The sequence below is a fragment of the Strix uralensis genome, chromosome 21, assembly GCF_047716275.1.
Source record: "Strix uralensis isolate ZFMK-TIS-50842 chromosome 21, bStrUra1, whole genome shotgun sequence".
Classification (NCBI taxonomy): domain Eukaryota; kingdom Metazoa; phylum Chordata; class Aves; order Strigiformes; family Strigidae; genus Strix; species Strix uralensis.
In genome coordinates this window covers 9,008,027-9,035,960 of record NC_133992.1, presented here as the reverse complement: position 1 = coordinate 9,035,960, position 27,934 = coordinate 9,008,027, and the positions used below count along the sequence as shown (strand labels likewise).

The window sequence follows — 27,934 nt, the reverse complement described above, 5'->3', positions numbered from 1 at the left end:
ACAGACCAGCACCACGGAGCATCTAACAGATGATTTTTCTCCATTGTGGGATTTAAAAAAGCTTAAGACCCCACATAGTGCAGTAGTGTGAAAGATGCTACAAAAGATTCTTCCAGTGCTGTCTTGTCCCATGCGGTGAGTTACAAGGTGGGTGAATCTTTTGAATTCCCTGAAAGCCTGCGTGCTGGTGGAAGAGTCACAACAGTGACTCAGAGGAACAGTTGTGCTGGTGACTTTATTAACTGACCAATTTAGTAAGTGAATGGAAAGAATTTGGCAACAATCAACTGATAACCATTCTGGGAAGGAATAAAGGCACTTTGGCAATAAGACTGTTTTCCTAATAACCCGTCAACAATCAACTGATTGCAATTCAATTCATACAAAACTAATATATATGAATATAGATGAGAGAGAGTAAAAACAGGAAAGAGAAAAGAGGGCAAGGAGACAGGAGAAGGGGAATCGCCACCCTTGGATCCCGCGTTGCCATAGAGTAGCCAGCTTGGTCTGTAGGTGGGGTGTTGATAAAGACACACGTGGGGTGTTGCCTTTCTAGAGTCTTTCTTACGCATGTGCAGTAGATTGTTCCAGAAGGTTCTCATTTTCTCTGGCTTGTACCTGCACAGTGAGGCAAGTTCTGTCTCTGGGCAACAGCAGGAGGAAGGTGCAGAGAAAGGGCCCAACTCTGCCCCACAGGGCATCCCACTCGAGTTGTTGGAGGCATCCTCTTTACGAACACTTTCTGGTTTACAAACAGCTTTTGGCAAGTGCAAACTAGGCTTCTTCCAGCTTTGCACAAGTCAGGGTTTTCTTGTGTTCAGAGGTTGCACTGGAGTCTGCAGGGCTGTGGACAGAGCTCCCCAGGTGCTCTGCACCATCTCACCTGAGCACCGTAGGGCTGCAGAGGATGTTGCCCTCCCGTAGGGCTCCTGTGCACATCCCAAACTTCCACGGTCACCTGCAGCCTGACAAACCTTGCTGCCCACTGGCAGGACAGGCCTTGTTGCAGCAAGCCAAAGCTGTGGGCAAATAGCTGCCCAGGCAAAATGAAGTTGTGAATGAAGCCGTGGAGGATGAAGGCTGTGGGCAAGCTTTCTCTATTTCAGTTCCTTGCAAGTAACCACATCGCTGCCTTCTTCCCTGCAGAGAAATCCGGCTCGGCTCCCTCCGGAGGCCCTTCCCGGCTCAGCAGCAGCAGCTCCTCGGAGTCTGGGAGCAGCAGCTCCAGCGGCTCCAGCTCAGACAGCAGCGATTCGGAATGAGTTACGGACACTTACACACAAAATGGACATCACCCTCACCAATGCTCTGCAGTGTTCCTTTCTCTCCTTAATATACTGCTCTTGTTCCACGGTGGTCAGGTTTTTTTTTCCTCTCTTTCTCTGACTTTTTTTATTTTATTTTTTAATTCAGTGTTATAAAAGGTATCTTCCATTTTTTGGGGGGCGCTCTTTTAATAGGTCAAAGATCTTTGCGTGTGCGTGTGTGTGTGTGACTAGACTTTATGACAAATAGTTCCCTTTGCATAAAGTCTCTAAAATACATTTTAACTGAAGAAGATTGGTTGAAAATGGAAGAACTTTGAACTCTTAGCAGGAGATAAATAGAAAGTTCTGCAGGGTTTGTAGTACATTTCCCTCCCGCCCCTTCCCTCTCCCCAGAATGTTCTCTTTTAATAAGCCTGCCTGGCTCACACAAGGTAAAAAAAATCTTTTTTAAAAGAAATCTCTGTAAAATGGTACTGTATCTGAAAGATGTTAGCTTTTGAACTAGTTGGTGTATTTGTTATTAGCACTAGTATTCTTAATCTCGAAGTCTACAGTGTGATAAAAATGTCAGATGCTATGATCTTTTTACATAAAAACAAAAAAACAAAAAAATTCTCATGTACTGTGGATTGCTAACATGCTTTTTTTTAATCTTGGTAGAGGCATAGGCACCTGTTCAGGAAGGTATTTAAGCATGAATTTAACTTTAAGCACATGAGCAATATAAGTGGTTGCATTTCTTGTTTTTTCCACTCAAAATTTTAGTTTTTCTTGGGGATATGTTGGGAAGAAGGGAGAAAGGGACACTCAAGTTTCTTGGGAATGTTATTTTTAACATCAAATAGATAATTTCCAGGAAATGGACACTCTCTCTGAAAGTTTTTAATTTAATTGAAAACAGGTTTTGGCTGAAAGTTCTCAGCTGGACTGCAGAGTGACCAAGGCGGGTCATGTGTGCATCATTAGACACATGCTTAAGTATTTTCTCCATGACAAACACCTCAGTCTGGGCTTAAAATAAAGGAGCACTTGAGCTCCAGCTGAGGCTGAGCTGGGAGAGGAATTGAAGAGGGATGTTGTGTGTGTTTGGGTTGGGTTTTTTTCTCTCCTTGTTTCAGTAGTGAGCTCCTAGAAAGGGAACGCTACTTCTGTGTCATGTAGGGTGCAGGTTTCCAGGCACTGAAATGCTTATCTCAATAAAAAGGAAAAGGAGAGGAAGAAAAAAAAAAGAGCCCATTTTTTAAGGCTTGCGATTTTTTGAGTCCAGCCTGATGTTTTGACCTGCACTGCTGCAAAACACTCTGTTTTCATTGTCCCTGATTTCATGTATATACAAGTACTTTATTTATTAAACACCATTGGTCATTTAAAACTTAATAAAAAAATAACAAAAGCAAAACTGCATTCTGCAGACCAGCAGAAATGCAGACTTCTAATGTGGTTTGAACCAGATTAAAAAAAAAAAAAAAAACAAAACAACAAAACAATAACAACAAAGCAAATAAAAATCTGAGACTTTATTTAAATATATTGGACTTTATACCTACAGGTGCTACAGTCCAGTCTGTCGTGTGTCTGGTGCTCTGTCATGTTTGGTGTGTTCATTTTTTGATTTGTTTTCTCTCTTCTTTCTCTTTTCACCCCAGCCCCCTTTTTTCCTGTTTTGTACAGATTTTGGAGACGTACAGGTAGATAAAATTTCTTGATGCAGCACATTGTTATTTTCGAGTAATGTTTCGAGAGGTCTTTTTCCACCCTCTCTTTTTTTTTTGTAGAACAGTAGGGGTTTTTTCTTTTATAATCCAATTTTAGGAAAACACCAGTTCTATAATTATATAAAATTTGTAATCTGAAGGGCAGAAATTTTATTGTAAATTCTTAACTTTTTATTGTAAAGAAAAAATATACAGAGTTTAACAGAAAGTTATGCCTTTCCTTCTCCTAGTACCAGCCCCTAAGGCTGCCTCTCTACTGCGGGGTAGCCCTAAAATTCACGTTCCTGTGGTCTCTATTAGCAGCTTGCTGGAGGCCCCGTGGTGCAGATTGCACCAGCTTTTATTTTTCACATAGGTGAGTGGCCCTGGAAGACTCCTCAGCCCCAGCACGCGATTTTCATTGCCTCCAAGAGCCAGGATGGGAGATCGTGGGCTGGGACATGTGGTGTCTGGGTGACGTCCCTTTGCTGGAAAGCTGGGGAAGCGCAGGGCCAGCCTGTTGTTGGCACTCCATGGTTTGCACTTCTAACTGCATCCACACTCAGCTGCCAGTCGCTTACTGCCCATCGACGGAGGTTTTATTAGCTAGACACTTACGCATTTGTCTTTAAAAATCTGTCTTTCAAAGATCAGCATTTCAGAGTGTTCGGATGTGCGTCTCATACAGCTGACGTGTCTCTGTCCATGTCTTACCTCTATAGGGGCAGTAACACACTTCCCACAGTTTGCTGTAGAAAAGAATTCCCCCCCCTGAGAGCGTGATGCTGTGTTGCTGTGAGCCACTGAGTTCCTCCTCTAAGTTGCTGGGTGTCTTTGGCTCATTTTGCAGTCACAAGGGTGCTTGGCCCAGTGGCAGGAGGCTCTCAAGTGTTTGCAGATAGTTTCCCATAGGATTTGAAAGCGGATGAACTAGTCTATCCGATTCTTACTGAAATTAATGATTTTGCTTTTCCATTAACAATGGAGTTATTTTTAGTTCCTGTATTTTTTTTTAAATTCTGCCCTTAAAAAAAATCTTTCCCTAGACAGATCCTTAGTAATATATTTTCAGAATTTACTATGAGGAAATGTAATATACACCTAATTAAGAAGTTTTTTTAATGGGGTTGGGTTTCATCTGTGTTTCTCCTATTGTCTGAGACTTGCATTATCAAAACCAACCTACTATTTTAATTAAAATAATTGCAACCAATTCAATACCATGACAACTTGGATAAACGAGCTCCCAGTTTTCCCTGCTTGAAACCTTTTCCTGCGTGCATTAACCTGAGCGATGCTGTTGATGTAACATGGTGGTCGCTCCCGTGTGGAGAACAAACCCCAGCCGGTGTTGGAGGCAATAGCAGCCCGGCCGGCAGCCGCTGTCGCCAGCGTCGGGGGGACCCGGCTCTGCAGCGTGTCACCCTCCTCCGACACCAGGGACAACCCCGCTGACCACGGCCAGGGTACAGACGTTCCTCTGGGATGCGTAGGTCTGTCCCACCGAGATCAGTGGAAAGGTTAGAGCCGAAGGGTTGGGGACCAAGCGTGAAGTGACGGAAAGGGGCCTGGCTTGGGACTGTCTGCAGCGCTGGAGGAGGATCCCTGGTTTAGTTGGCAAACCTGTCCTAGCTTGGGGATTTGCAAGGAAAACAACCAACCAAAACCACCAAGGAATATGAAGAACCACCTGCATATCTTTGATATATCCAGCTGCAACTTGGGCTACCATTTAGTGGGAAACTTTTCATGAAAAGTAAGGTGTTTGCTATGAAATGGCAGTTCACAGGAGAAGTCCATTTTGGCATGACCTTTGTTTCAGGAAAGAAATTGGTGACTTCGTTTCAAAATGTTGTTCTTACACTTTTTCATTTTCGTATTGTTTGTAGTGCTCATTATCTCCCGACATGTCAGTAGTGGTGCCTCTTGTATCTCCAGCTCAGAGTGTCTCCAGGAAAGAAGAGATGTTTTCAGTCCATAGTAAGTAGCAGCAGCCCTTAATGAGTTGGAAACTGAAACGATAGAGCGTTTATTTAACTGAGTTTGTATTGCATGACATGTCAGTACAGATGTCATGAAATAACTTTAAAATGATCAAACATATAACATTTGAAATAACATTTTTAAACTTAATAAAAAAAAGAAATTTTTATGGTAGAATTTTTCTTGAATGAACAAAGTTTAACTTTGTTTTCCAGGGGAAACTTCACTGAAATCAGTATGATTTCATATGTATGCATACACACAAATAGTTTTATTGAAACTGTTTTTTCTGACAAAACTGTTTTGACAAAACAATATCTCACCAGACCTATTACCAATCAACCAGCATTACTGCACCTTTAAAAACTTTGTTAAACTTTATCTGATTGTAAGGTCAGCCTGTTTCTTGGCACACCATCAGACATAGGCTCAGTGGGACCAGAGGGAGATCCGCATCCCATGGGCTCAGGCCCTGATCCATCTACTAAAGGAAGCTGTTGTGTACAACAGTTTTCTGCTAACCAAATGTTGTCTATACAAAATCATTTCAGTTTTGTATTGATGTGATTTTAAACTTTCCTACCGACAGGGTTTGTAACTGTAGAACTGATATTTCAGGACTATGTAACTGTTGTTTGTGAGTGTGTGTAATAGGTGCACGCGCCCACACACACACATACACAAGCACGTGTGTGCGTGTATATATACAAATTAGTTACCAGTGAGGTCTCTTTCCATGTTCTCTATGTGGTAGAAGCAGACTGCAGTTACCTAATCTAGTTCTTTCTCTGTTTTGGGGACTCTTAGACCAGTTTTTAATTTTTTCCTTGTTTTGAAAGGAATGATGTTTTTTAAAGTTGGGGTTGGAGCTAGGGGGAAGGGATCGGGGCATGACAAAGAAAAACCACAATGTTTTTAGTACTGAATTTTAAAAAGACATTCTCAAACATGAGCAGTTACCACTAGGGCTAACTGTGGGCAGGCTCTGCATTGTTGAAGATAAATTTAGGGCAAGGATTCATTATACTAGCAGCATTATCTTGCTTGTAAAACAACGAGATACATTTTTTTTAAAGAAATGGTATTTGCATATCTTTTTAAATGTCATTTTTAAAAATAAATAAACCACCAGCTAGGATTTGACACAGGCCACTTAGAACTTACCCCTGATACTGGCATAACCAATCCAGAAAGATTTGTTGTTGTATTTTTGTTTTGTTTTCTGGGTTTTTTTAATATTTAAAAAAAGTTACTTTTCTGTATGATGTGCATGCAAATTTACCGTAACTCTTTTTCTTAAAACTTTTTAGTGCCATTTCTAGTATATTCCTGTAAATGTCAGTTACTGAAAAGAGTCAATGTAAGTAGTTTAGCTTGTTTATTGCAAATTGCTGGCCTCAAACACAACAGAATTTAAAAAAAGAGTTAGAAAGTAATCTTTGATGTTACTGGTAATCATGGACCCTGGTCCTGGGGCATTTGTTTTGTTTTCATAATAAAAAGAAAAATTGTTTTGTGTGTGCAGTTTGATCCCGTATTTTCCCCTCTCCTCTCCCTTTCCTCATCCTCTTTTTCAGGTGTTGCTCTTGCTCCAGTTGAGAATTGGTAGGGCTTTGATTGAGCAGTCAGTTGAGTAGCATTGCCAAGAGACAAACATGAATACAGAGAGACCTAGTGCCATGAGTACTGAAATAATTTGGAAGTCATTTTGCAAGTCCAGCTGTTAGCGCTCACAGAGCGCCACACTAACTGGGAAAACTGCCTTCAGAGCAGGGGGCAAGTCTGGGGCACTGCCAGCTTGGCCTGGGGTCCCCGAATTGCAGTTCAGTACCTGGAGTAAACGTGCTCTAAATACACCTTTCTGTTGGGGAAGGAGACACTCAGGGTGCTTTAATGTAGCAGGACAGCCAAGGAAGGACTTTTCCTAGAAGCCCACAGTCTGAAGGGGTCCTAGATTATGTGAGAATTCTGTCTCATTGAGGTATGTTCAGCTGAAAATAAAGAAAATGGACATTTCACCCGGTTTAATGCTGACTACTTTGAAGCCACCAGCACCTGAAGGACCCAGAGGGACTTTCTCACCAACACTGGCAGCAGCATCCGCTCCACCAGCCGGTGCTGGCCCTGCGGCTCAGCGAGCCCAGGGTGACTGGGACGTGGAGGGCACTGCTGGGAAAGGGGGGCCCAGAGGAGCTGGTCACCGTCACAGCGGAGTCCTGACATTACTGTATGGTGGCCAAAATCTATTTTGGTCACTGGAGACGATTCAGGTTGGCTTTGCTGTTAGGTTTCTCAGACGCATGCCTGATGGTTTATTTATAAGTTAAGGGTTACAACAGCCAGGTTTCCCCAGGGTTAATCTTTCTCTAACCGTGTTCTGCTCACTGGGTTTAAAAGCCATGATCTCTAAGGTTTCAGCAAACCTGTTTTGCTTAGCTGTTGTATCAGTGAAGGTGTGTGTTGTATCAATGATACCCCCAAAGGAAATGTTTGTTCAACCTATCCTTTAAAAACCTCCTGCGAGGCAGTTGTGAGGCTCCTGCAGTTGCCTCGCAGGAGGATGTTTTCTTTAGCACTTACTAGTGAGTTATTTCTAGGTGCATCAAGCAGTGCTGCTTCTTCCAGACTTGGAGGAGGATGAGGAGAGGCAGAACGCAGTTGAGGTTTGGCCGACGCCGGTGTCCGTGTTGATAGCGGTTATTGCATGTGTGACATCCCGAGGCTGTCCTTGTCCCCCAGCGCACCGCTAAGACTCGGCAGGGGCTGTCGGGAACCTGGAGGAGCCTCCTCCACATGTGGCTGGTCTTCACAGGTAAAATGGTGTGAATCTGGGGAGGGAGGTTACCCACAGCCCCACCAGTAACTGAGGTAATTCCCAACTGGGAGGAACCGCCTGTCTGCTGAGCTTTCCCTCTTCTGCCTGGGTGGGGATTGGGAGTGATAATAGCTGTAATCCTCACATGTGCCAGAGTGATTAACACACAGAAGAAAAACAGCTGCTTGCGATGATGCATTCAAATCATTTTAATGCACTTTATCAAAGAGGCTACAACAGCATTTTAACCAAGTGCATCATCAACACTACACAACTGGCTTACAGAAATGCTCGCTTATAGCAGCCACTCCACAAACCTGCTGTGACTAATAAGGACACACAGATACGGAAAAAAATACAGTCACATTCACAGAGAGAGGGAAGAACAAGTCACACTCTTCCTGTACTGTCATATCCAGGCTCAAGCCTGGAAGAATTTATGCACATATTTCAGTTTTTATTCTCGTATAGTCCAATCAACATTCTTCAAATAACTGAATTTTGGTTTACCAGCCACATAAACAAAAAGAGACTGATTATACCCGAGATAATCAAATCAACTTTCTTACTGAAATTAAAATAAAAGAAAACCTGTGTTTTTTCTATAAGAAAAGAAAATGAACAGCTGGCTTTGGGGATGTGCTGTTCCTTAAACTCCCAGAGTTCGCATGCCCCCCGTGGCTGCTGGAAAGGCCCCGAGCCCCCCTCTCCTGGCTCTCCAGGTCTTTTCCCCCCTGCAGTTCCCAGGGGAGCTCTCAGCCTGGCCTCCTCCTCTTTGTATAAATAATCATAAATAATCACCCGCCTGCTGAGCCGAGAACTGGAGCCCTGGGTGGGTCATGCATCCCCGTGATGCTCTACCTTAAACAGCAGGCTGGGTGCAGGAGCATCACCCCTGCTGCCGGCACCTTTCTGAGTCTCGTTAGTTTTGTGAATCTATTTAAATGCTTTTTCCCCAAGTTGAAAAACATTTATTCACCAAAATAGTTCCCATCCAGAGCTAGTCCTGGCAAGATCCAGGGAACCATGGGAGGGTGCAGAGCAGACAGGTCTGCGAAGCACTGAGGGCCATCAGCAGGTTTAGTTTTATGAGCACACGCGTAAGGTACCAAACATCAACACATGCATAAATAGTACTTTTTTTTTAAAAAAAAAAAAAAAAAAAAGCTGCCTATGGTTTGTAGTGCATACACGTGCTACGGATCAGGGCTGAGTGCATCAAACCTCTACAATCTCGTGTTAAAACAGGGATGTTCTGCTCAGCAAACCTGACTGTTGTAGCATTTAACCCACACGGGAGAGGTGGAAGAGATTCTTCACTGTATTAAAATAAAGTGCTTGAAAAATGCAGAAGAGGTTTTAGATAAATATTAACAGAAGTAATGACTGTACCTAATTTTAGGCAGGTAAATAATCCGTACTGAAGTGAGTATCAAATACTGATTTGCTTGAAGTTAAGCCTATACCTAAGCGCTGCTGGATTAGGCACACAGGGCTGCAGGAGGACGTCCTAGGCAGGGCATAAAGGGAGTCTATGACTTAAGCCCAATCTTACACTTCAATGCTGAACCCTGGGCACATAATTAGCACCCCAGAAGTGGTACTGCTTTGTTTTTAATAAAGGTTTAGTGCTTGCTGGGTTGAGTTTCTCAGCTTGATCTTGCCTTGAGCAAGTCAGAGATTCAGCTCTAACGGCAACAACCTGAAAACAATTTCTATTCCCAAGAAGTGCAACTGTATTTTTCGCTCCTAAAATGCTCCAGTTAGTTGAAACAAACGCTCCCAGACACAACTTTTAAAATACATGCACCAAATCTACTATCCAACCCGAATTAGAAGATAAACCCTTCCAAGCTACTGCATGCATTAAAACCTAAATGCAGAGCAAACTTCAGTAGACTCTTTTCTTCCGTAACTGATCTCTGGGACAGGTATGTACTGCGTAGGGGTTTCCTTAGTCCCTTAGCAGGAGATGTATTTACAGGAGCTTTCTTCCTGTTGCTCTGCTGGGCCTGTCCCTCCCTCTCAGGTGGTTCACTGGGTGATCCGTTCCCAAAGCGTGAGCTGGGGATCTACCTGAGTGAAAGGAGTCAGCTCCACCAGCTCCCAAAGTCCTGCCATTTCCACGATACCAAACTGTGGCATCAGAGAGGGCCCTTTGCTCTGCACAGGGTGAAGCTGCAGCCCACCTTTCCTGCCAAGTTTTGAAGGCTCAGATGAAATTCTCCGTACAATCTTTCCTTTCCTCCCCCCCCCAATAAATCTCTTTGTTACCTAGTTGTAAGAGACCACTTCCAATGGTAATTAAAGGGAGGCAGGGCAAGCAGAACAAGTAACGGCCAGGTAGTTTTGCAGATCACCTTCCTGAAATACCAGCCTTAATGGAAAGGGCTCTGCGCTCCCCTCTCTCCCCCCAGCACTCACAAAGCTTTGGCAATGCGTAAGGACTAGCAAGTAGAAGCGCCTGCTTGGGGATGGCTCCCAAACGCCAGCGGGTGTTTCTCACGGTACACAAGCCACTCACAAGCAACACATGGTCCAGGACAGACCCTGCTAAGATGCCAGGCAGCAAGCACAGGCTCACGAGTTCCTGAGCGAGGCTGTTTTCGTTACGCGCACTCAACGACATGCAAAATCTGATGCTACCAACAGCGAAAAGAAACATAAACTTCAGACAGCCCTTCTGGCTTATCCCGTGCGCGCTGCCTTAGCCGCAGGGCTGTCGTGAGGATGGTGCATCTCCCCCAGCTTGCTGCAAGTCCGGTTTGCCTCCATGCGTGGATTTCTAATGCAAACCCACCGAAACTACATAATAGCACAAAACTTGGATTGCCCCGTGTCCCTGGAGACATCCAGCTTGTTTTTGTCCCGCACCAGGATGGCTTCGTTGCCGTACTGCGAGTACCACATGCTCCGACTCCGGCTCAGGTAAGTGTTGGGGGGGGCCGACTCCAGCTTCTGCTGCTGCTGCTGCCAGATGAGCAGAGAGGTGTCCCTGTACCGCAGCCGGGCGTAGCCCTCGGACAAGGCTTTTTCAGGCAGGGGCACCCTCCCGTTCATTACTTTGTCAGTCATCTGCTCCAGGATAGCGCCAAAGACGAGAGCTCCTTCCCAGCAGCTCCAAAATACACCCCGATGGGTCAGTCCGGGGCTGCTGCTGCTGTTTTGAGCTCAAGGGAGAACATCCCCAGGTGGGGGGGACCCACAGGCCGCTGTAAGCACCACTCAGGAGAGGGAGCGGGGATACGCACGCCCAAAAATCACAACTGCCGCCCTGGACTTGCTTAAATAACAAGCCAGGACTTCCAAAAGCTTATCCAGGGGTGTCGCCACTACGTGTTTCATCTTGCGAAGGGACGACGTGCGCAGGAGCTGCTTGTTGTCTAGAGTCTATGAAGTACCTCAACAGGGTGGCCCCGGGGCGCTGGGCTCGCTCCGCAGCCGCGCAAGGACCGGCTGAGGGGCTCTGGGTGAGTTTTGCTTCCCTGAAGAACAGATCCCGAAGCCGTAGGGCAGGCCTAAGAGGTCAGGCCTAAGAGGTCACCAGCATCCAGGCCTGTTGTGTGAACTCTCCATCTGTGGCTCAACGGGAGCTCCGCGAGTCACGTACTCGGGGATGCAGGAGATGCTGCCGCCAGCCCCGGTTATGGTGCCCGAGCCCGGGGGGGGCCCGTCGCCTCCTGACAGCACCGCTTCAGGGCTTCAACCTGGGGGGCACGGCGAGAGTCACCTCAAAGCCCGGCCGCGGGGGTCCCCGCCCTGCAAGGGTCCCTTTCCCGGCACCACCGTGCCGCCCCCTCCCACCCGCCCCCCCTGAACCCCCCCCAACCCCTTCCGCTGGCACCGCGCACCCGCCCGCGGCCCCCCGGGGCTTTCCTGCCCCTGCGCGACCGCCGTGGGGACTCCCCCCCCCCCACCTCTACGGGCTCCCTGCACCCCCACCCGCACCCCCCGGCCCCACCGTGCCTGCGCTGCCCGGCCCGGCCCGATCGGCCCCGGCGCCGCTCGGCGGAGCAGCCGCGGAGGCGCCTCCCGAGCGCATCACGGCGGGAGGAGCCAGAACCGCCGCCGGGGGGGCCGGGGCGGGCGGCAGCGGGGGCACCGCCGGGGGAGGCCCCGAGCGGGGCGTGTGGGGCCGGGACACGGCAGGGGAGCACCCTGAGTGGGGTGCGTGGGGCGGGGGCTCCCCACGCTGGGTGCGTGGGTCCCGCGGGTGTCCCCAGCTCTGGGTCCCTTTAAAGGGACACGCGTGGCATCGCAACTGGGAGCGCGGGGGCTGAACTGGGCGAGCCTGGGGCTGCCCACCCCCGGCACTGCCCTTGGGGGAGCGGATGAAGGTGCCGCGGAGGGGGGTCCCAGCCCTGGGGTTCACAGCCAAGGCAGAGCGTCCTGCTGCCCAGTTTCCTTTCTGGTGGGTGACTGGTGTGGCAGCCATTTGTACTGGGAGGGCGTGTGGTACCTTTGTACCCCTTCAGTTTTCTCAGGCTCCCCAGCGACTGCCCGTCGGTGGGCTGAAGGCGGGTAGGGGACACCCTCATGAGCCTCATGCGACCCTCGCTGTGACATCCCGGCTGCGGCGTGGGCTGCGTGGAAAAGGCGGGTGACAGCAGCACCTCCTCTGCCCCCGCGCGCCATCCCTCTCTGCCCCAGCACATTTCCTTAGCCCCGCTCTCCCCTGGCAAACGCAGTAAAAAATACATTTTGAAGTGAGCTGTGGGGCTTATTCTTTTTCTGATGATGCTAAATTTAAGCTCTCAATCTTCTTATCTCCTGTGAACGCAGCGCCATCTAATCTCCTGTGAAGGACCGGATTCTGTGGCAGAGCTACTCGAGGCACCGCTGCCGTTCCGCTTGGCCTTCACCAACACAAACAAGACGCAGCAGTTTACTTCCGTCGGATAGGAGGCACGCTGCAATTCCCTGTTCCCAGAAGATTTAGACCAAACACAAAGAAGAGGGACGAAAGAAAAAAAAAAAAAGAATACGCTATTAAAATATTTACGATTAGAAATGTCCTGACTTTGCTGCTTAATCCGCCTCCCACTAGCACGGAGGAGCAGTCCAGGCCCCACCTTGTGGAAGCTGCAGAGCAAAATGCAAAATTGGTTAGTGGAACCAGGTTTAGTCTTTTGGCACGAGTGAGGTGTCTTGGTCTTCTCTGAAAAATTACCAGTTATCATCAAACTGAGAGCATAGCAGAAGCAGCCGGTCAGCGGAGTGGTTACGTCGCCGAGATAAGGCAAGGAGGAGGACTGGAAACTGCAGACTGAAAGCCAACAACTGTCTCTGTCTGCTTGACCCTTCGCCGTGAGTCCCTGAGACATCTGCCAACAGCACCCTTCCCACATAAACCTCAGAAGCAGCAGCAGTGGAATGAATGAGGTGAAACCCCGGTGCTGCCTGGCCAGTGGTTAGTTCCTCTCCTCCTTCCCCCAAGGAAATCTCTGTGTCTGCTTTTCCCCGTGAGCTGCCTCAGGCCTCCCCTCTGCTGTAAGACAGGGCTGCAGGATGGGGCTGCGCTGGGTGATTTTCCCCCTGCTGAGCTCCTTAGGACTGCGATACGCCTTGGGTCTATCTGATTTTGGTGGGAAAGCTGCTGGGGGTGGACTCCAGTGGAGAAAAGCTGGTTAGTGAGGTGTCCCAGCAGCGCAGTGATGGTGTTGGGAAGAGGGTGTTACTTGTATTCAGCACAGCTGGGGCATCACGGGCCCTATAAATGAGACTCTTCCACAGGGAAATGCCCAGGGAAGTGCCAGCTCTGCCTGCTTGGTACCCGGGTCAAGAGCCCTTTTCCAGTGAAGCTGCACTCTCAGGCACTACCTTTTTGCAGGCTAAACAAAGAAAATCTCTGGTTGACTGCTCCCGTTGCACCAGTACAAGAAGGGAATCCAGTTCATCCCTCCTGACAGCATCGAGCTGCGCCAGGTTAATTTTCCTGCCCTCCCTTTCCAGGCAGCAGGCAGTAACCTACATTGCCTGCTCCGGGAGGTGGGTGCCTGAGCGTAGGGGAGAAGACATGAGCTCTCCTGGCAGGAGTGCAGGGCCGTTAGCGGGAGGATAATTGCAGTGACTATTCCAGGGTACAAGTTGTCTGGGCAGGTAGATCAGGTGTTTACAGCAGTGGATGAGCCAGACAGAGAATTCCTGTCTGTACCCTGTGAATCTTAGTAGTTTAATATGGCAGCACTTCACTAGCTGTGTGATCTGTCCCTCACTGAGGAGCGAGCGAGAGCAGCGTGTTTGCCAAGCTGGGACTTGCACACGTTTCCTAAAATAGTCGGTGAAAGGAGATCATAAAATCTAAGGGCGTGATGTAAATGGCACGTAGGCTGCCTGGGGCACTGCTGGCAGTGGCTGGCGGTGCCCGAGCTCTGCTGTGACAGCAGCCGTGACGGCTCCTGCTCCGGGGACCCTGGCTCCAGCTGGAGACATGTCCACTGGGCTGCTGGCAGCCAGCACCGGGTTTGGGACAGGCTGGTGCACACTTGGTCTAATCCAGAAGGTGGCAATGGCAATCCACAGACACTGGCTGGCGTGGAAATGGGGATTTCTTGGCGGTATGGCCCTTGTATTTACGGGATATTTTCAGATGGCTGCTCCAAAGAGGCAGCGTGGTGGCTGCTTCTCTGCGTGTGCTGACTGGGCAGTCAGCTCTTCTCCCAGGAGCGATGCCAAACATTACAGAAAATATACTTTACTGTGAAATGTGGCCATTTCCCAGGTATATTTTGGTTGATTTGTAGGGTACGATCCCTTTGCATGTTTGTGCATTTTCCTTCCTTTCTTTCCTTTCCTTCCTTCCTTCTTTCTGTAATGACTGGTTTTGCCTATTCCATGCTGGACTGTGACGTTCCCAAGCAGCCAGTGCTTCCCCAGCCACGTACCCCCTCACCCCTGCTCTGCGGCGGCAGCTGCCTGCTGCCCTCTGGCAATAGCTGCCTGCCAGTCTCCTTGGATCTAGTTACAGAGACATTTGGGGGTGAAAAAGCATCATGTTCCTTCTGTTGTTATCTTTCTAGTGCATTCAGTCCCCTCTCAGGCTTCCCCCATGCAAGGAAGTGATAAAAGCACACACAGGGAAGCCGGCTAGTGGAGAGGAGAAGCTCCACGCTGGGTCCCCAGCAGAGGGTGGTGTCAGCCTCCGCGAGGGGGTCAGCAGCCTCAGCCCTGACTGTCTGTCCTTCCCTGACCGTCTGTCCTTCCCTGGCTATCATTCCCAGCAGTGCCAAGGGGCAGGAGAAGGGAACACCAGCTCTAGCACAAAATTCAACCTCTCTAATTGATGCAAGCTCCCTTTTAGTTTAGGTACCTCCTGACAGCAGTGTCCAGGTCCTCTCCGTGTACCCTGTCCTGCTTCAGCTCATTTCTATCATCTGCAACTCGCAGCCCATTAGCGTGTGTGCTGGATACATACTCTTCACCTGGCCTTGCCTTACAGGTTTTGGGGTTTTTTTCCTGCTATCAAAAATACCTCTGCCCTCAGCTGTTTTGAGTGTTGCAGAGGTAGGCGAGAGGCTTCAACACCTCCCACACAGAGGCTGGCTTTGCAGCTGCAGTGGTTGTTCCTAAGTGTCCAGGGGCCAAGTACGCTTTTTATTACGCAGTAAAAAAGCCAGGCTGTAGCTAGCAGCTTTAATTATACACATATAATAAACTCCTCTGTTGTCCTCTACCTACAGACCTGACCTCACAAGGCAGACTAGTACAGAGTCAACCAAAATTATCCCTGGCAGGACTTCAATCCTTTCAGTAGCCTTGTGATTCCTGCCCAGTGGGTGCTGTTGGAGACCTAGCGGGAGCCCAAAAGAAAACCTTCACGAAGAACTAAAAGAATGAGAAAGTTATTCTGAGAAATCACCTCCGCAGGGTATGGGGAACTGTGGGCTGAAATCAGCACGCTCCTGAATACACCCAGGGCAGGGTGTAGCTCTGATTGTGACGGGGGCATGTGGATGCTGCTCCAGCTTGGATCATACTACACTTACCCTGCCCTGCCGGAGGAGCAGCGGGTCTCGCACACCGAACCAGAGTGCCAGCACATCAGGCTAAAAGAAGCGCCTTCTTAAAAAAAAAATTTAAAAAAAGGGCCTACCAAACTTTCCATGGAATATTAGACAATTGTTTTTCATTCTTTGGAGGGATCCTCCTTCCTACATTGAAAATGAAGGATCATGCCAGTAGAGTCGCTCTTTCTTCTTTATCTCCACTTGGCTACATTTGGAAGAGATTAGCGTTGCATTTGTTTGACATCCAGGTTAATAGCTTCCCTTCGTCCCAGTCTCAGCTTCCGGTTTTGGCTATCTGGAAAGCCAGGCTGGAAATTAATCGACAAACTCTGGGGAGAGGATCTCGGAAGAAAACTCAGAACAGATTTGAAAAGAGGCTGTTCTAAACTGTGCTGATTTGGATGGAAGCCACCAGTGAAAATCAGAGATTTTTCAAGAGTTTGCTGCCAAGGAGTTAATGGCTGAGAGTTGAGGTTTTTAATAAATACACTGGTAATTAATTATAGGAGTTGTCTTCATGTTTGAAAGTCAAGGAATACGATAGCTTGTTTGGGTTAAACATCTCCCATCCAAAATTTGCAACCCAAACATGAGCTGAAAGGGGGGGGGGGGGGGTGCGCCCCCAGACAAAGCGTGTGGGTGAGAGGAGCCCCGGGTCGGGTCCTGCCGCTGCCCCCGACCCCCCCCCCCCCCCCCGGCGGGCTGGGGCCGTGCGGGTGCAGGGGCGGCGGGGGGGGGGGGGGTCCCCTTGGAGAGGGACACACAGACCCCCCCGGCTGCAGAGGGGAGGGATGAAGCGGCACCGCGGCTCGGCGGGGTTTCCGCGGACCGGGGAGCAAAGCAGCATCGACGGGAGAGAACGAGGAGATACAGAAAAAAAAAAGGGGGGGGGGGAACAAAACAAAACAATTTAAAAAATTGGGAAAAGAGCCAAGGCGGCGTGAGCCCACCCCGCCCCCTGCTCCCAGCCGAGCCCGGGCTCCCGCAGACAAAGGGGCGGCGGGGGCGGACCGCGAGCTCCTCCCGCCTGCCCGGGGCGGGGGGAAAAGCTCCCACCCGCGGCAGCTCCGCGAAGTTTCCTCGGGGCAGGGGGCTGGGGTTGCTCGGTCCTATCCCGTGTGTGTTTCTGTGTGTCCCGTTCCCCCCCCCCCCCCCCCCCCCCCCGCTTTGTTCCCGGGAGGATGCGGCGCGCTTAGCCCCGGCCGAGGCGGTGGGGCCGCAGCGGGGACAGGGGCAGCCCTCCGCCGGAAAACTCCGCGCCGCCCTCCTTCCTCCTCCTTCCTCCTCCTCCTTCCTCCTCCTCCTCCTCCTCCGCAGAGCCCCGGCGCGGAGCGATGCTTCCCCGGGCGGCGGGCGGCGATGGAGCGGGGCGGTAGCGCGGGGCCGCGGTGCAGAGCAGCCGCCCGCTGCCCCTGAGCGGCGGCGAGGAGGAGGAGGAGGAGGAAGGCCGGGTGCGTGAGCGGGGCGGCGGCCCCGTCGGACCCGCGGCCATGGAGGAGTGGCGGCAGTGCGGCCGCTGGCTCATCGACTGCAAAGTTTTGCCCCCCAACCACCGGGTGGTCTGGCCCTCGGCGGTGGTCTTCGACCTGGCGCAGGCGCTGCGGGACGGGGTGTTGCTCTGCCAGCTGCTCCACAACCTCTCCCCCGGCTCCATCGACCTCAAGGACATCAACTTCAGGCCCCAAATGTCCCAGGTAGGAGGGGGGTGGGTGGATGGGGGGGTGGGGGGGACCCCCACGAGCGCGCCCGTCCCTGGAGGCGGGGGTTGCGCTCGCAAAACTTGGTGGGATGAGTGACCGCGAGCGGGTTTGGGGAGGGGGTGCGTGGGAGACCGTCTGTTTCAACCCCCCCCCCCCCAACTGCTCTTCACCCCGCTCAACTGCCCTTCAGCCCCTCTCCCCGTCTTTACCTCCCGGGTTTCTTGCCGGTCGAGCCCCGGCAGGCTCAGCCCCGGGACTCGCGGCCGCACGGGAAAAAGGCTCCGGAGTGGGGAAAAAAACCCACCCCGGGAAAGAGGGACACATCCCCCCTTCTGTTTACAGTCACATCGTGAAACAAAAGCAAATAATACGGAGAAGAGGAGGAGATGGGGATTACTTGGGGGTTTTTAACGAGGCACTAGTTCAGCTTTGATGTGCTGGAGGAGCGGGTGGTCCTGGGAGGGTGCTGGCCTTGAGGACAAAACTTTGACCGGGAAGATGAAAAGCAAAATAAATAAATAAAAAAAAAATCAAAAAACTCGAAGCCTGGTGCTCTGTAAGGCTGTCCTGAGCCCGGCTGGGCAGGGAGCCTGTCCCCCGCCTGCACCGTGCTCACCGTGGCTTTATGGTCTGGGAACTGTAAAGCTTTAAGGCTCCTTCCTTGGAAATGTTTCCAATTTCTGGTTGTTTTGGTGGAAGCAGGCTTAAACAAACGAAGAGGAAAAAAAAATCAGCTCTGGTTGTTTTGGGTTTAAATGCTCTGCTTATGTTTTTGCAAGCTGAGCTGCGCGGCATTTGCATGGGAATCGGGAAGTGAAATCAGTTAGAAACAACTGAACCGGGGTACTTTGTCCTCCCCACCCCGCAGTCCCTGTTTGACATGTGGACAGTAAACTGGCTCTTGTTTCTGAACAACAACAGGTTTTATGGATAAAAGGGAAAGGAAATTTCCTGGTAGCAAAGACATGTGAGACTCTGTTTAACTTTATTGAAGCCTTCAAAGATAAATAATATATGATGTTAACATGCGTTCTGGATACGTGCTGTGCAAACATGCGGCTTATCCGGCAAGTGCTTTTCCCTTCTTCCGCCAGAGTTTTGTTCCAGGGCAACGGTGTTTTGGGTCCGTTCAGCCTCCTCGCCCGGCCAGGCGTGACCCCGTGTGCTGGGGTTGCTGCTGGGGTTGAGGGCAGCCGGGAGTTCCTGTGCCAGGCGTTGGGGCCCGAATCTTGGAGCGAAGCACGTTTTGCTGCGTGCACGTGAACGCGAGGATGGGGCTGCTCCCTCGCAGCCGGGGACCTTGATCCCGCAAAGCCCCAACCAGCCCGGGTCAGCTCTGGCGTCGGGACGTGAGACCTGCTGGTGCAGAGTAAATAACACCACGTACTGATGCCTCTTCCCAGGGTGGAACAATGCTGTGAGGTTTCCTCTTCGCTTTCCAGGCTATAAACTGATCAAACTGTCTTCCGTGCAAACTGGTGTTTCCAAATATAAACTGTCACACTGGAGCTGTAGATGTGTGGGGACTGGTGCTTTCTTAGAACACGCTGAGAATGGCATACTGTGCTTTTTTTATTTTAGGGAAATACTATAGCCCTACAAACCTAATTTTGGTTTGTATTTGCTCTGTGGGGAATTCAGAATAGGTTTAGAAATGGTAGCTGTGATCTAGGGAAGATCCCAGTGGTAGTTTGGAGAAGGGACTCTTGCTACCCTCGCCGAGGCAGGTGTTGCTTGTTGGAGGTGAGAGTTTACAGCTCAGCTGTCCTTAATGAAATCACTCTCTGCCTACCCCAGCTGGCTGCTTTCCTGGCTTAGGAGGGGTGTGGAGGGAACTGGCTCAATCGGGTGGTTTTGCTGGGACCCAGTTGTCAGTGGACTGGCACAGCCTGGCCAAAGCTGAGCCCATGGGGACGTGCAGAGCCGTCGCCTGGTGAGGCTCAGCTGATGCTTCTCGGCCAGGAGGAGACCCAAATTAACCTTGATTTGAGTCGTTACATATTGGGTGTTTCTGTGACAATTCCTGAATTTGGGAGTCAGGCTTCTCCTGGGGTAGCTAAAGACAGGAGGCATCTTGCTGCTCTTTGCCTTCTGTGCATCCGCGGCGCTGGCAGCCCCGGGAGGAGAGAGCAAAGGGTCTGAGCCCCGCCGGGGTGGGGGCAAACGGCCCTGCGGTGTGTCACCCTCGCGGCAGCGATCGGTGAGCGGTTTAGTCTCTCTGGACCAAATTTCAGAAGAAGAGTGCAGAGGCCCATCGTTGTCACACAGCTGTGATGCGTTCAGACGCGGCGGTAGGGATGTGCAAGACAGAGTGTGCCTAGAAACTTCAGAAATTGTTTTTGATGATAAATGCACATTTTGCCTGGCTGGCTGGGCTGGCTAACCAGCTGTCTGCCTTACTACAGAGATTATTTTTTTTTTTTTATTAATCAAAATGCCAGGGGGACAAGACACTTGCACTAGACTTGAAACACCCAGTAATACTCTGTCATCCACCTTTCTCAGTGAATTAAATGGGGTTGTGCAGGTGTGTAATGAGAAACAGATTTTTGCCCGAGGTGAGCATCATTTCAAAGGCCAGAGGTGAAATCGCATCTCTCTGAAAAGAAACGCTTTAAGATCCAGACACTGTTGTGTGTGTGTTTGGTGTTTTGTTTGTTTGGTTGGTTTTTTTTTAATCCTCTTCCATGCTGATTTGTTTTCACTTGCTGAAGGTGTCTGTGTGGTGAGAGCACCGGGTCCTGCTGCAGCCGTGGGTGAGGCTGCAGGGACTGGTGCTCCCTGCTGTGGAGAGATGAACTGGTGTCCCCCTAAAACCTCCCAGTTCTTGTTCAGCAGGGAAACCAGACTGGTGAAACGGTCAGGCTGGCCACACAGCTAGTAGTTTACTACTTGATGTTTAAATAAATAAATGAGTAAAATCACCTCATTAGGTTGCAATCTCAAGTTTGCTTTATTTTCATGCTCAATTCCCGAGATCTGAGTCCAGTGCTTGGTGGTGCCTGGCAGGATGGGGTGACCCAAAAGCTACTGACCCATCACAGAGACTAACAAAATAAACAGGGGAAAAGAGTCTTAAAGCCCAGCTCTCCTCTGAGAGTCAGTGGACATGAGGCCAGTTTTGATGAGCCTGGAGCAAAACATCGTTTCTGCTAATTGCTTTTGCTGTAGAGGCCATTTCTGGAGAGGTGGGAAGTGGGATGAGTGTACTTGCCCTCGGTACTTATTGATCACCATGTCTATAACCATGATTGGATTTTGGGAGGTGTAATTCAAGCTGGTTTGCCAGCCAACTGCGAGAGTGTGATGCAAAGGACATCTTTATTTGCAAATGGGAGCAGATGTAGCACCCCTCAGGCTTGCAATCCCTATTCCCTGTGCACAGCTCTCAGTACAGTATTCCTCCCCCGTCCCTGCACGGAGCTGGCTCCAGAGCCCCTCTTCTCTCCCTGTTCCCCTGTAGCTGACACTAATTTCCAGTCCTCTGGCACTGTGTGGTACAGCTGCTCCTGCATCCCAAGCTCCTTTTGTGAGTAAGGTAGAGATCTTCAAGCTTTGGGTTTTCATCAGTAATTAAGTTTGAATCGTAATTTTATTAAGTCTCTGGTCAAATACAAATTAAATAACTCTTCACTTGTGTTTCAGTATGGTGAGGCATAAAAAATGTGCAATAAAAAACCCACACATTTGGGTAAGGTTGATATTTGGTGGTGTGGGTTTTTGGTCTTGGTTTTTTTTTTTCCCAATTTTTATTTTTTTTGCATTTGCCTTAGATTAAACTAATCCTTCCTGACTTGGATGCGTACTGACGTTGGTAGGGCAGCTCAGGCGAGCCCTGCTGCGGGCTGCTCCCTGCTCGGGCGATGTGCTTTGTGCAGGCAGGTCTCTGGGCAGAGACCTCATGGGGACTGGATCAGCTGTGCTGGGCACCTGTACAGGTGGGGGGTTGATCAGGAATTATCCCTGAAAATGGAAGACTGGAAGACCCGGGAGCTGCTCACAGTGTGCCAGGTCACTGTCCTTTCTCTGGTGGCTTGCCAGCACCCTGGTTTAATTCCCCTGTGTCTAGCAGACCTGGTTCAACCTCTTGGCACTTGTGGTGATGCTGTGGAGGGCTGTATGGAAACGTACACCTCTTGGCAAAGTGTCTGTATCGTGGGTGCCTGAGGAGCAGCAAGGGAAAGCGAGCGAGGTGCTGTGGGGGTGACACCATTGCCCAGCCCATCCGAGGGGTCTCAGCCTGTGCTCTGCCCTCCAGCCCCCTCCAGGAGTGTTTCTGCTCCTAAATCTCTGCAGCTGAAGGAAATGTGGGTTCCTTCCAGGGAGAACAACTAAGGAAAAAGCAATAACCCCCAAACTCCTGCTCCATCTTCCCGTAGCCCCTGTCCTGGCCGGCTGAGCACGCTGTTGCAGTGTTCTCTGCCACAATGTTGACTTTCCTCCGGATATCAAGACAGATGGAAATTGGTACCTGCACCAGAGCAGTTGTGCACTTCTGGGACTTGATCTTGCGACTCGTTTTAACGTGAAGACTCCCATTGAGATCATGTTGCATTCACCCTTCCTTTAAGGTTGGCCTGGACACATCTAAATATCTTTTTTTTTTTTTTTTTTCCCCCTGCTTCAAAATCTCCTGGTTACTTGAAATGAAGCAGCCATCTACTTAATGTGTGTATTTGTGTGAGCCCAGACTTTAAGTTAGCAGTAACGGTCAGCTCATTAAGGATTCTTATTTTGAAGCGTATTGACATCTCTCTAGAGATAATCCATCTCGGTCTGCAGTGCCTGGAGGTTTTATTAGGGCTCTTGAGACTGATGAGACACAGCAAACATAATTGGCGTGATGACTTGGCTGCCCACTGCTCTGTTTTGCTCTTATTAAGGAACCACGCAGACAACTGACTTCCCACGATTGATGGGTGTAACACCCTACACCTGACTGAACTGTCAGATGGCTTCATGGCTGGTGTTTTTTCTGGAGGATGACAATAATTCGGTATCAAAGTCCTATTTATTGATGATGTAGGCACTCATTTGCTGTGACAACTGGGAGCAGGTGGTTTGTAGCAACTGCTTCCCCAGGTAGATGGGAGATGAAGGCACGTTGCTGTATTTGGTACCAGTAATTATTCACAAAGCTTTGGGATTTTTAAGATGCCACTTGAAGGCTTTATAGATACAATGCTTGTAATTACTTCCATATGTCATGATAGTAGTTAAATATAATTCAGTATTATCAGAACTGACTGGGTAGGTGGGTGGTTTGAGCAAGGTCTGTGTAGCTACTCTCCAATTTACCCTGCTCAGGTCCTCTGGCTTTTTATTTACTCTCTGCTTCTGGAAATTGAGTTCTGTTCCAAAAAAGGCTATAAAAAATGGCCTTATTACATATCACTGTTTACTGTGTCTCAGTGACTTCCCGTTCGGATGTGCTGAGCTTTACAAAGGGAAAAAAGGTGCTCTGTCTTGTACGGCCAAACTCGTGAGCTCCTTGCAAATAGAAACCCATTGCAGTCTTTCTTCCCAGCCCCGCTTCGTGCCTCCTGCATATCAAATAGCACCCTAAAACCTTGTCTTAGCTAGAGGTAGGACCCTCTTTTTAGCTGTTTGGCGAGGTTGCAAGCTATAACTGAACCTGCAGCTGAAGGCTCATATGTATTCTGTTGGGGCAGAAGAAGGCGGAAAGTGTTAGATGGATCCTGCTGGCTGTGCCAAGAAGCATGGAAAGCAGTGAAAACTTTTTTCCCCCCCCTTGAATGATTGATGAGAGTTAAATACCTGCATTAAATACCTAGCAGGAACAGAGTCTTGAATGAATAGATGCCTTTGAAAACACAAAGCCAAAAAACCAGTCAATTTGGTCCCTTTTCAAGTTGGGACCAGTCTTGGAAGCTGCCTTCTATCTCAACAGCATGTTGATGAGCTGTAAAAAACGCTTGGCTTGTCCCTTGGTGATCCTTCATGCTGGGTGTACCGCCAAGAAAACGGGGTACCTTGTTGCTTGGTCCCTCCAAGGAGAAACGGGCAATTTTTCAGCAATGGCAACTGTGATGCTTGACTCCTGTGACTGCTTTTGAGTGAGGCAGTTGGGTGAGGAATTAGGGCTGCAGAAATTTAGGTTAGATCAAGCAAGATGTGCGCCGAGGATGTGGTTATATTGAAGGGTTGAGCATGCCATCTCACTTGTGCCCAGCAAGGTGGTGTTGACCCATCACCCTGTGTTGTGGCTCCTGGGTATGGGAGCCCCTGGCCTGTGCCATGGACCCTTTGCTTTCTTCAGCTCATCTGGAGCCAGAAGGGACCTGATTTTTGGCACTGACAGAAATGTTGCTTCAGACTGACCCGAGGGCAAATTTTTGATTTGCTTCTTTGTCCCTTCTTAAAGAGACAAACTTTTTTTTCCCAGCGTTTGAGCTTTTTTCCCTTCTCCATTTGATTGCCTCCAAGCCTGTGTTTAGTAGTCCCTCAAATATGCTCATCCCACATGTCCCAGCAGCCCAGGCTGGGGCTGCTGGGGCGCTCTGGGCAGAGCTGGGGTGGGAGCAGCAGGATCCCATCGGTGTAGGGCACACTATAAATGAGGGGGTGAAGGGTGTGTAAGGTGTGTGTGTGTTGGGGTGGAGAGGGCCGATGTGGAGGTGGGTAAGTACAGTGAGCTTGGCTACACCTCTGGGAAGTGCAGACTGTCTTTGCTTTGATTCTTTAAAGCATGGAGCCACCTTCTTTGAGCTGCACAGCAGCTTTTTTCCTTCTTTTTTTCCTCCTCCCATTCCTCACACTACCCTTGACATCAGTTGGACCCCTTGGACTCTGAGCGATCTCAGAATGGTCCCTGTGGCTGCTCTCCCAGCAGTCAGCACAGCTTCCCAGATCTCTGATCCCACCCAAAGCCTTCCTCAGTGCCCCAGCTGAGTGACCAGCTCTCGTGTTAATGCCGAGTCCATCTGTCTGCCTGGCTGTCTGTCCATGCAGCGTCCAGGGACCCGTGGGGCTCACTGGTGCCGATTCGTGAGTGCTGGCCCCAGACAAAGCCTGGTCTTGTCCCTGCTGCCAGCCTGCAGTGAGTCACCCTGGTCGATATTAGCCCGAGGGCTCTACTTTGGGCACGTCCTCGGGGTGACTCCTGTGTGTTACCGAACTGCCCCGGTTCACCTGCCACCCCCGCGATGTGTCCTGCTTATTCTAAGCTCTGTCCACATCCTCTTTGATAAGGAGAGGGCAGGACCTTCTTTTTCAGGGCAACTATTAATTACAATCAGCATTTGACAACTTCAGACTCAGCGTTAGAGAAATTACTTTTCCCAGTGTTGTAGCTCCCCTTCAGGAAAAAGCCTGGAGAAAGTTCTGTTTCTAATCAAACGGACTTTCCCCCCCCACTCCCTAATGTTTTCTTTGGTTACAGCTCAGGGCTGTGCTTCATCCGATGATACAACCACTCCTCTCCCTCCACCCTCCGTGATGGCTCGGAGCCTCCCGTGTTTGCGGCAGAGGGGCGGGCAGGGCTGGGGCTCTGGTTTGATGCAGGTGGAGGTTGTTTAAACCAGCAAGCAAAGCCCAGAGCTTTGTGTATAACAAAACTGTGCCCCTTGAGCACCCACTGTCCAGGTCTCTTAGACCTTGGGTTTATCCGTGGCCTTGCGACTGCTGAGCCCTGTGATTGTAATCTGCTTATTCTCAGTACGTGGGTGTTCTGTACTGCTGCTTCTTCTGGGACTATTTGACTGGGATCCCATCCTGGACTAGCTCAGCCCCATTGAGTCCAGTCTGTGTTAATGGTAAGGTTTAGCAAAGGTCCCTTAACCTGAAAAATTTTCAGAGGGGTGCATCTGTAATGGGTAATTGGACTATCCGAGTCCTCTCCTCTTGTGTCAGAGGGTGTTCGTGCTCTAGCAAAAGCCAGAAGGGCTCCACCGTAGAAAGAATTGGAAAAAATGCAGGTGCAGATGGCTCAGGTTGCTAATCTGTGTGTAGGCTCAAAGCCCTGTGGGCTGAAGAAAAATCAGTTATCCTCACAGGTCACTGAAGAGTTGTAGTTTGTTGGCCATCAAATTTCCCAGCCTGTCTAATAAGTCCTGCAGAACAAGTTTTGGAACATCTCCAATTTTAAGAGCCCTTTTCTTCTGAAGACCCTGAAATAGTTGTTTCAACCTGAAGTGAGGGCTGCAAGCCCTTCCCGTCACAGAACAAAGGTCAGAGGATGCCGCCTGCCCATTGTCTCTCTTCCGCCCAACGCGCCATCACTTGGCTAACAAGAGGTAATGTGAAATCTGTTCTTCTTGTTTCGTAACCCGTGGGCCTGCCCTGTCTGGACAGCAAGCATTCAGCTGGAAGGTCCTCCTTCGCCTCCTTGGAAAGCCACCAGCCTGAGTCATATCCTGACTCGCTCTGCTCGTTTGGCTCCTCGATGGGGTGATCTAGCAAACTCCTCCGTCAGCAGGCTCTGTAGCGTTGCCCGTGGTAGAGACCCAGTTGTAAATCAGCTTTTATTTGCTGGGATGCTGCTTGACCTCTCAGGATTGAATTTACCAGGCTTGCTGGACCCGGGGAGCATCTCCCATCCTGCACGGTGCCCTGCACACCCTTGTCAGGAGCGGCATCGGCTCCGTGCTCGCTCCCAGCCCGTGCTGGCAGCTGACTGGGTGGTGAAGCTGCTTCGGCGAAGGGAGAGGCTGACGCTGCCTTCGGGTGGGATGAGAGAGGCGGTGGCGAGGGCGGGAGGGATTCACACCTCTGGCGTGTGCAGTCCTCCGTTTGCCAGTGAGCTTTGCACCGTGCCCCGGCTCCGTCGGGGACCATAGTGTGGGCAGCTGCCTGCACTTGGCTGCATCGGGGCCTTAGCTCTGCCCGCAAAGGAGCGGGGCTTAATATACGGGGAGAGGGGGAAGGTTAAAAGGTTCCCATAGAGGAAATTTGCTTTCTCTTCAAGCATACGCTTTAATACTGATGGAGGGGGGGAGCAAATTGGCCCTTTTATAGCATTCATATCTTTTGTTGTGTTTTATAGTGGTTTACAGCTAAATGGAACATCTGGTATTTGAAAGGGGCTGAGGAGGGAACAGAGGAGGCTTGTGGATCAAGAAGGGGAGGAGCAGGAGAAGTGATTTGTGTTTACTGCTGCAAACACAGAATTATCTGTGAATTCCGCTGAACTCGTGTGCATGACGAAAGCATTCGGCTGCGTGGAAAACAAACGTACACCGCAGCCAGGAGCACAATGTCCCCGTGCTCTGTGCCCAAGCTGGTGCAGCACCAGGCCCGTGGATGAGACAAGCTCCACCATCCCCACGGCAGTGCCTTGTGCAGGACCTGTTGGTGTGTCCTCGCTGAGCACGCGTCCCCCAGACTGCTCCGAAGGGAGATGTGCTGTATAAATAAACTCTTCTTGCTTTCTAGGACAGGCTGCTTGGCGCTTTTGGGTTTATTAAGTAATTGGGATGTTCACAGCTGGGCTGGGAGCATCCGAGTTCATGCAAAGATACGGGCTTTCCCTAAAGCAGAGCCCTGTTCCTGAGAGGTTGGGCTTATCTCCTTGGCGAAAGCAACAAGAATATATATATATATATATATGTATAAAATGAGCAGGGGTGTGTGTATATATAAAAAACCTATTTTTTTTAAGAGCTGGATTGTGTCAGACACGGGAAATCCCAGGCTGAATGTCATGTCCCCAGGACAGGAAATGTGCACAGCATCGAGGGCAGACTTGTGTGCATATCGAGACCCTTTGCATTTATGGGAAGTGCTTTCTCATGCGAGTGATCGTCCAAGAAAGTCACTGGTAAGCCTCGGAGAGGAGACAAAAAAGAAGAAAAAAAAAAAAAAAGTCTTACGTTAGCTGTGGGAGACTTGTGACTTTAAACAGAAAATAAACCAAAAACTTTTCTAGGAAACCCAGTATGTTACTTTGAAGAGTTTTAGGCTCCCCCCCTCCCCTGCTTTATAGATCAACTTCTGTCTCTTTTTTAATGCTGCTGCAGGGTTTTGGGCTGATTTCTGGGAATTGCTGCTGGAGCAGCAGCTGCTCAGCACAGCGTGGCCGCCCTCGGAGTGGGCGAACTGGACGCAGGGCTTTCCTTCAACCCCACTTCTGTAAGCAGGCGCTCGCTCTGCGCGGTGAAACGTGGCTTTGTAACTGGAGATCTGGCACCAAAGTAAGCGGTGTTGGGCAGAGCCCAACGAGGTCTCGAGCAGGATGGCCACGGCGATAGCAGAGCTCGTGATTTTGGGGGACTAAGCGTTACCACAGTGCTGGTGGCTTCCAGCACTCGGGTGATGCTTGCAGGACCAGCTGGGGTGTCTGCTCCTGCATAGACATGCAATCTCGCAGGCAGACACGTGTGTTTTAGCAAAACTGTGTCAGTTTTCAGGCAACAAAATGGACCTAAGAACTTAATATTGCCAAGGGACCGGGAGTGTGGAGCCAGCCAGCGCAGCGGTGAGCAGCCTGGGAGGAAGGCTGGGCGTG

General features: G+C 49.9%; 3 protein-coding genes and 1 long non-coding RNA gene across 9 annotated transcripts in view; 3 read left to right on the top strand and 1 right to left on the bottom strand.

The window, feature by feature from the left end:
* The window catches only part of BRD3 (bromodomain containing 3), a 43,319-nt gene extending 36,847 nt beyond the window's left edge, over positions 1-6,472 (top strand). For 3 of the 5 annotated variants that reach the window (XM_074891256.1, XM_074891255.1, XM_074891254.1), the window contains one exon: positions 1,150-6,472. In XM_074891256.1, the coding sequence (XP_074747357.1) occupies positions 1,150-1,265 (116 nt within the window). In that variant the 3' untranslated portion in view covers positions 1,266-6,472. The remainder of the gene's footprint in view (positions 1-1,149) is intronic. The other 2 variants (XR_012631842.1, XR_012631841.1) reach the window with 2 other exon arrangements.
* Positions 6,473-7,957: 1,485 nt separating this feature from the next.
* On the bottom strand, positions 7,958-11,791 carry BRD3OS (BRD3 opposite strand). Its single transcript, XM_074891278.1, has 2 exons — positions 11,725-11,791; positions 7,958-11,470 (listed from the first exon to the last, which is right to left on the bottom strand). Exon 2 carries the CDS (start codon positions 10,836-10,838, stop codon positions 10,569-10,571), a length of 270 nt encoding a protein of 89 aa, XP_074747379.1. The 5' UTR covers positions 10,839-11,470; positions 11,725-11,791; the 3' UTR covers positions 7,958-10,568.
* On the top strand, positions 10,553-16,190 carry LOC141953054 (uncharacterized). Its single transcript, XR_012631845.1, has 3 exons — positions 10,553-10,691; positions 12,546-13,173; positions 15,443-16,190. It is a non-coding gene; the product is annotated as an uncharacterized LOC141953054 (long non-coding RNA).
* A 436-nt stretch (positions 16,191-16,626) lies between these two features.
* VAV2 (vav guanine nucleotide exchange factor 2) overlaps positions 16,627-27,934 on the top strand; it is a 149,411-nt gene continuing 138,103 nt past the window's right edge. The window contains exon 1 of one of the 2 annotated variants that reach the window (XM_074891253.1): positions 16,627-17,463. In XM_074891253.1, the coding sequence (XP_074747354.1) occupies positions 17,260-17,463 (204 nt within the window). In that variant the 5' untranslated portion in view covers positions 16,627-17,259. The remainder of the gene's footprint in view (positions 17,464-27,934) is intronic. The other variant, XM_074891251.1, reaches the window with a different exon arrangement.

Bases quoted from the DNA above. Each gene is read 5' to 3' on its own strand.
- BRD3OS (XM_074891278.1), bottom strand. From the start codon at position 10,838: ATGACTGACAAAGTAATGAACGGGAGGGTGCCCCTGCCTGAAAAAGCC.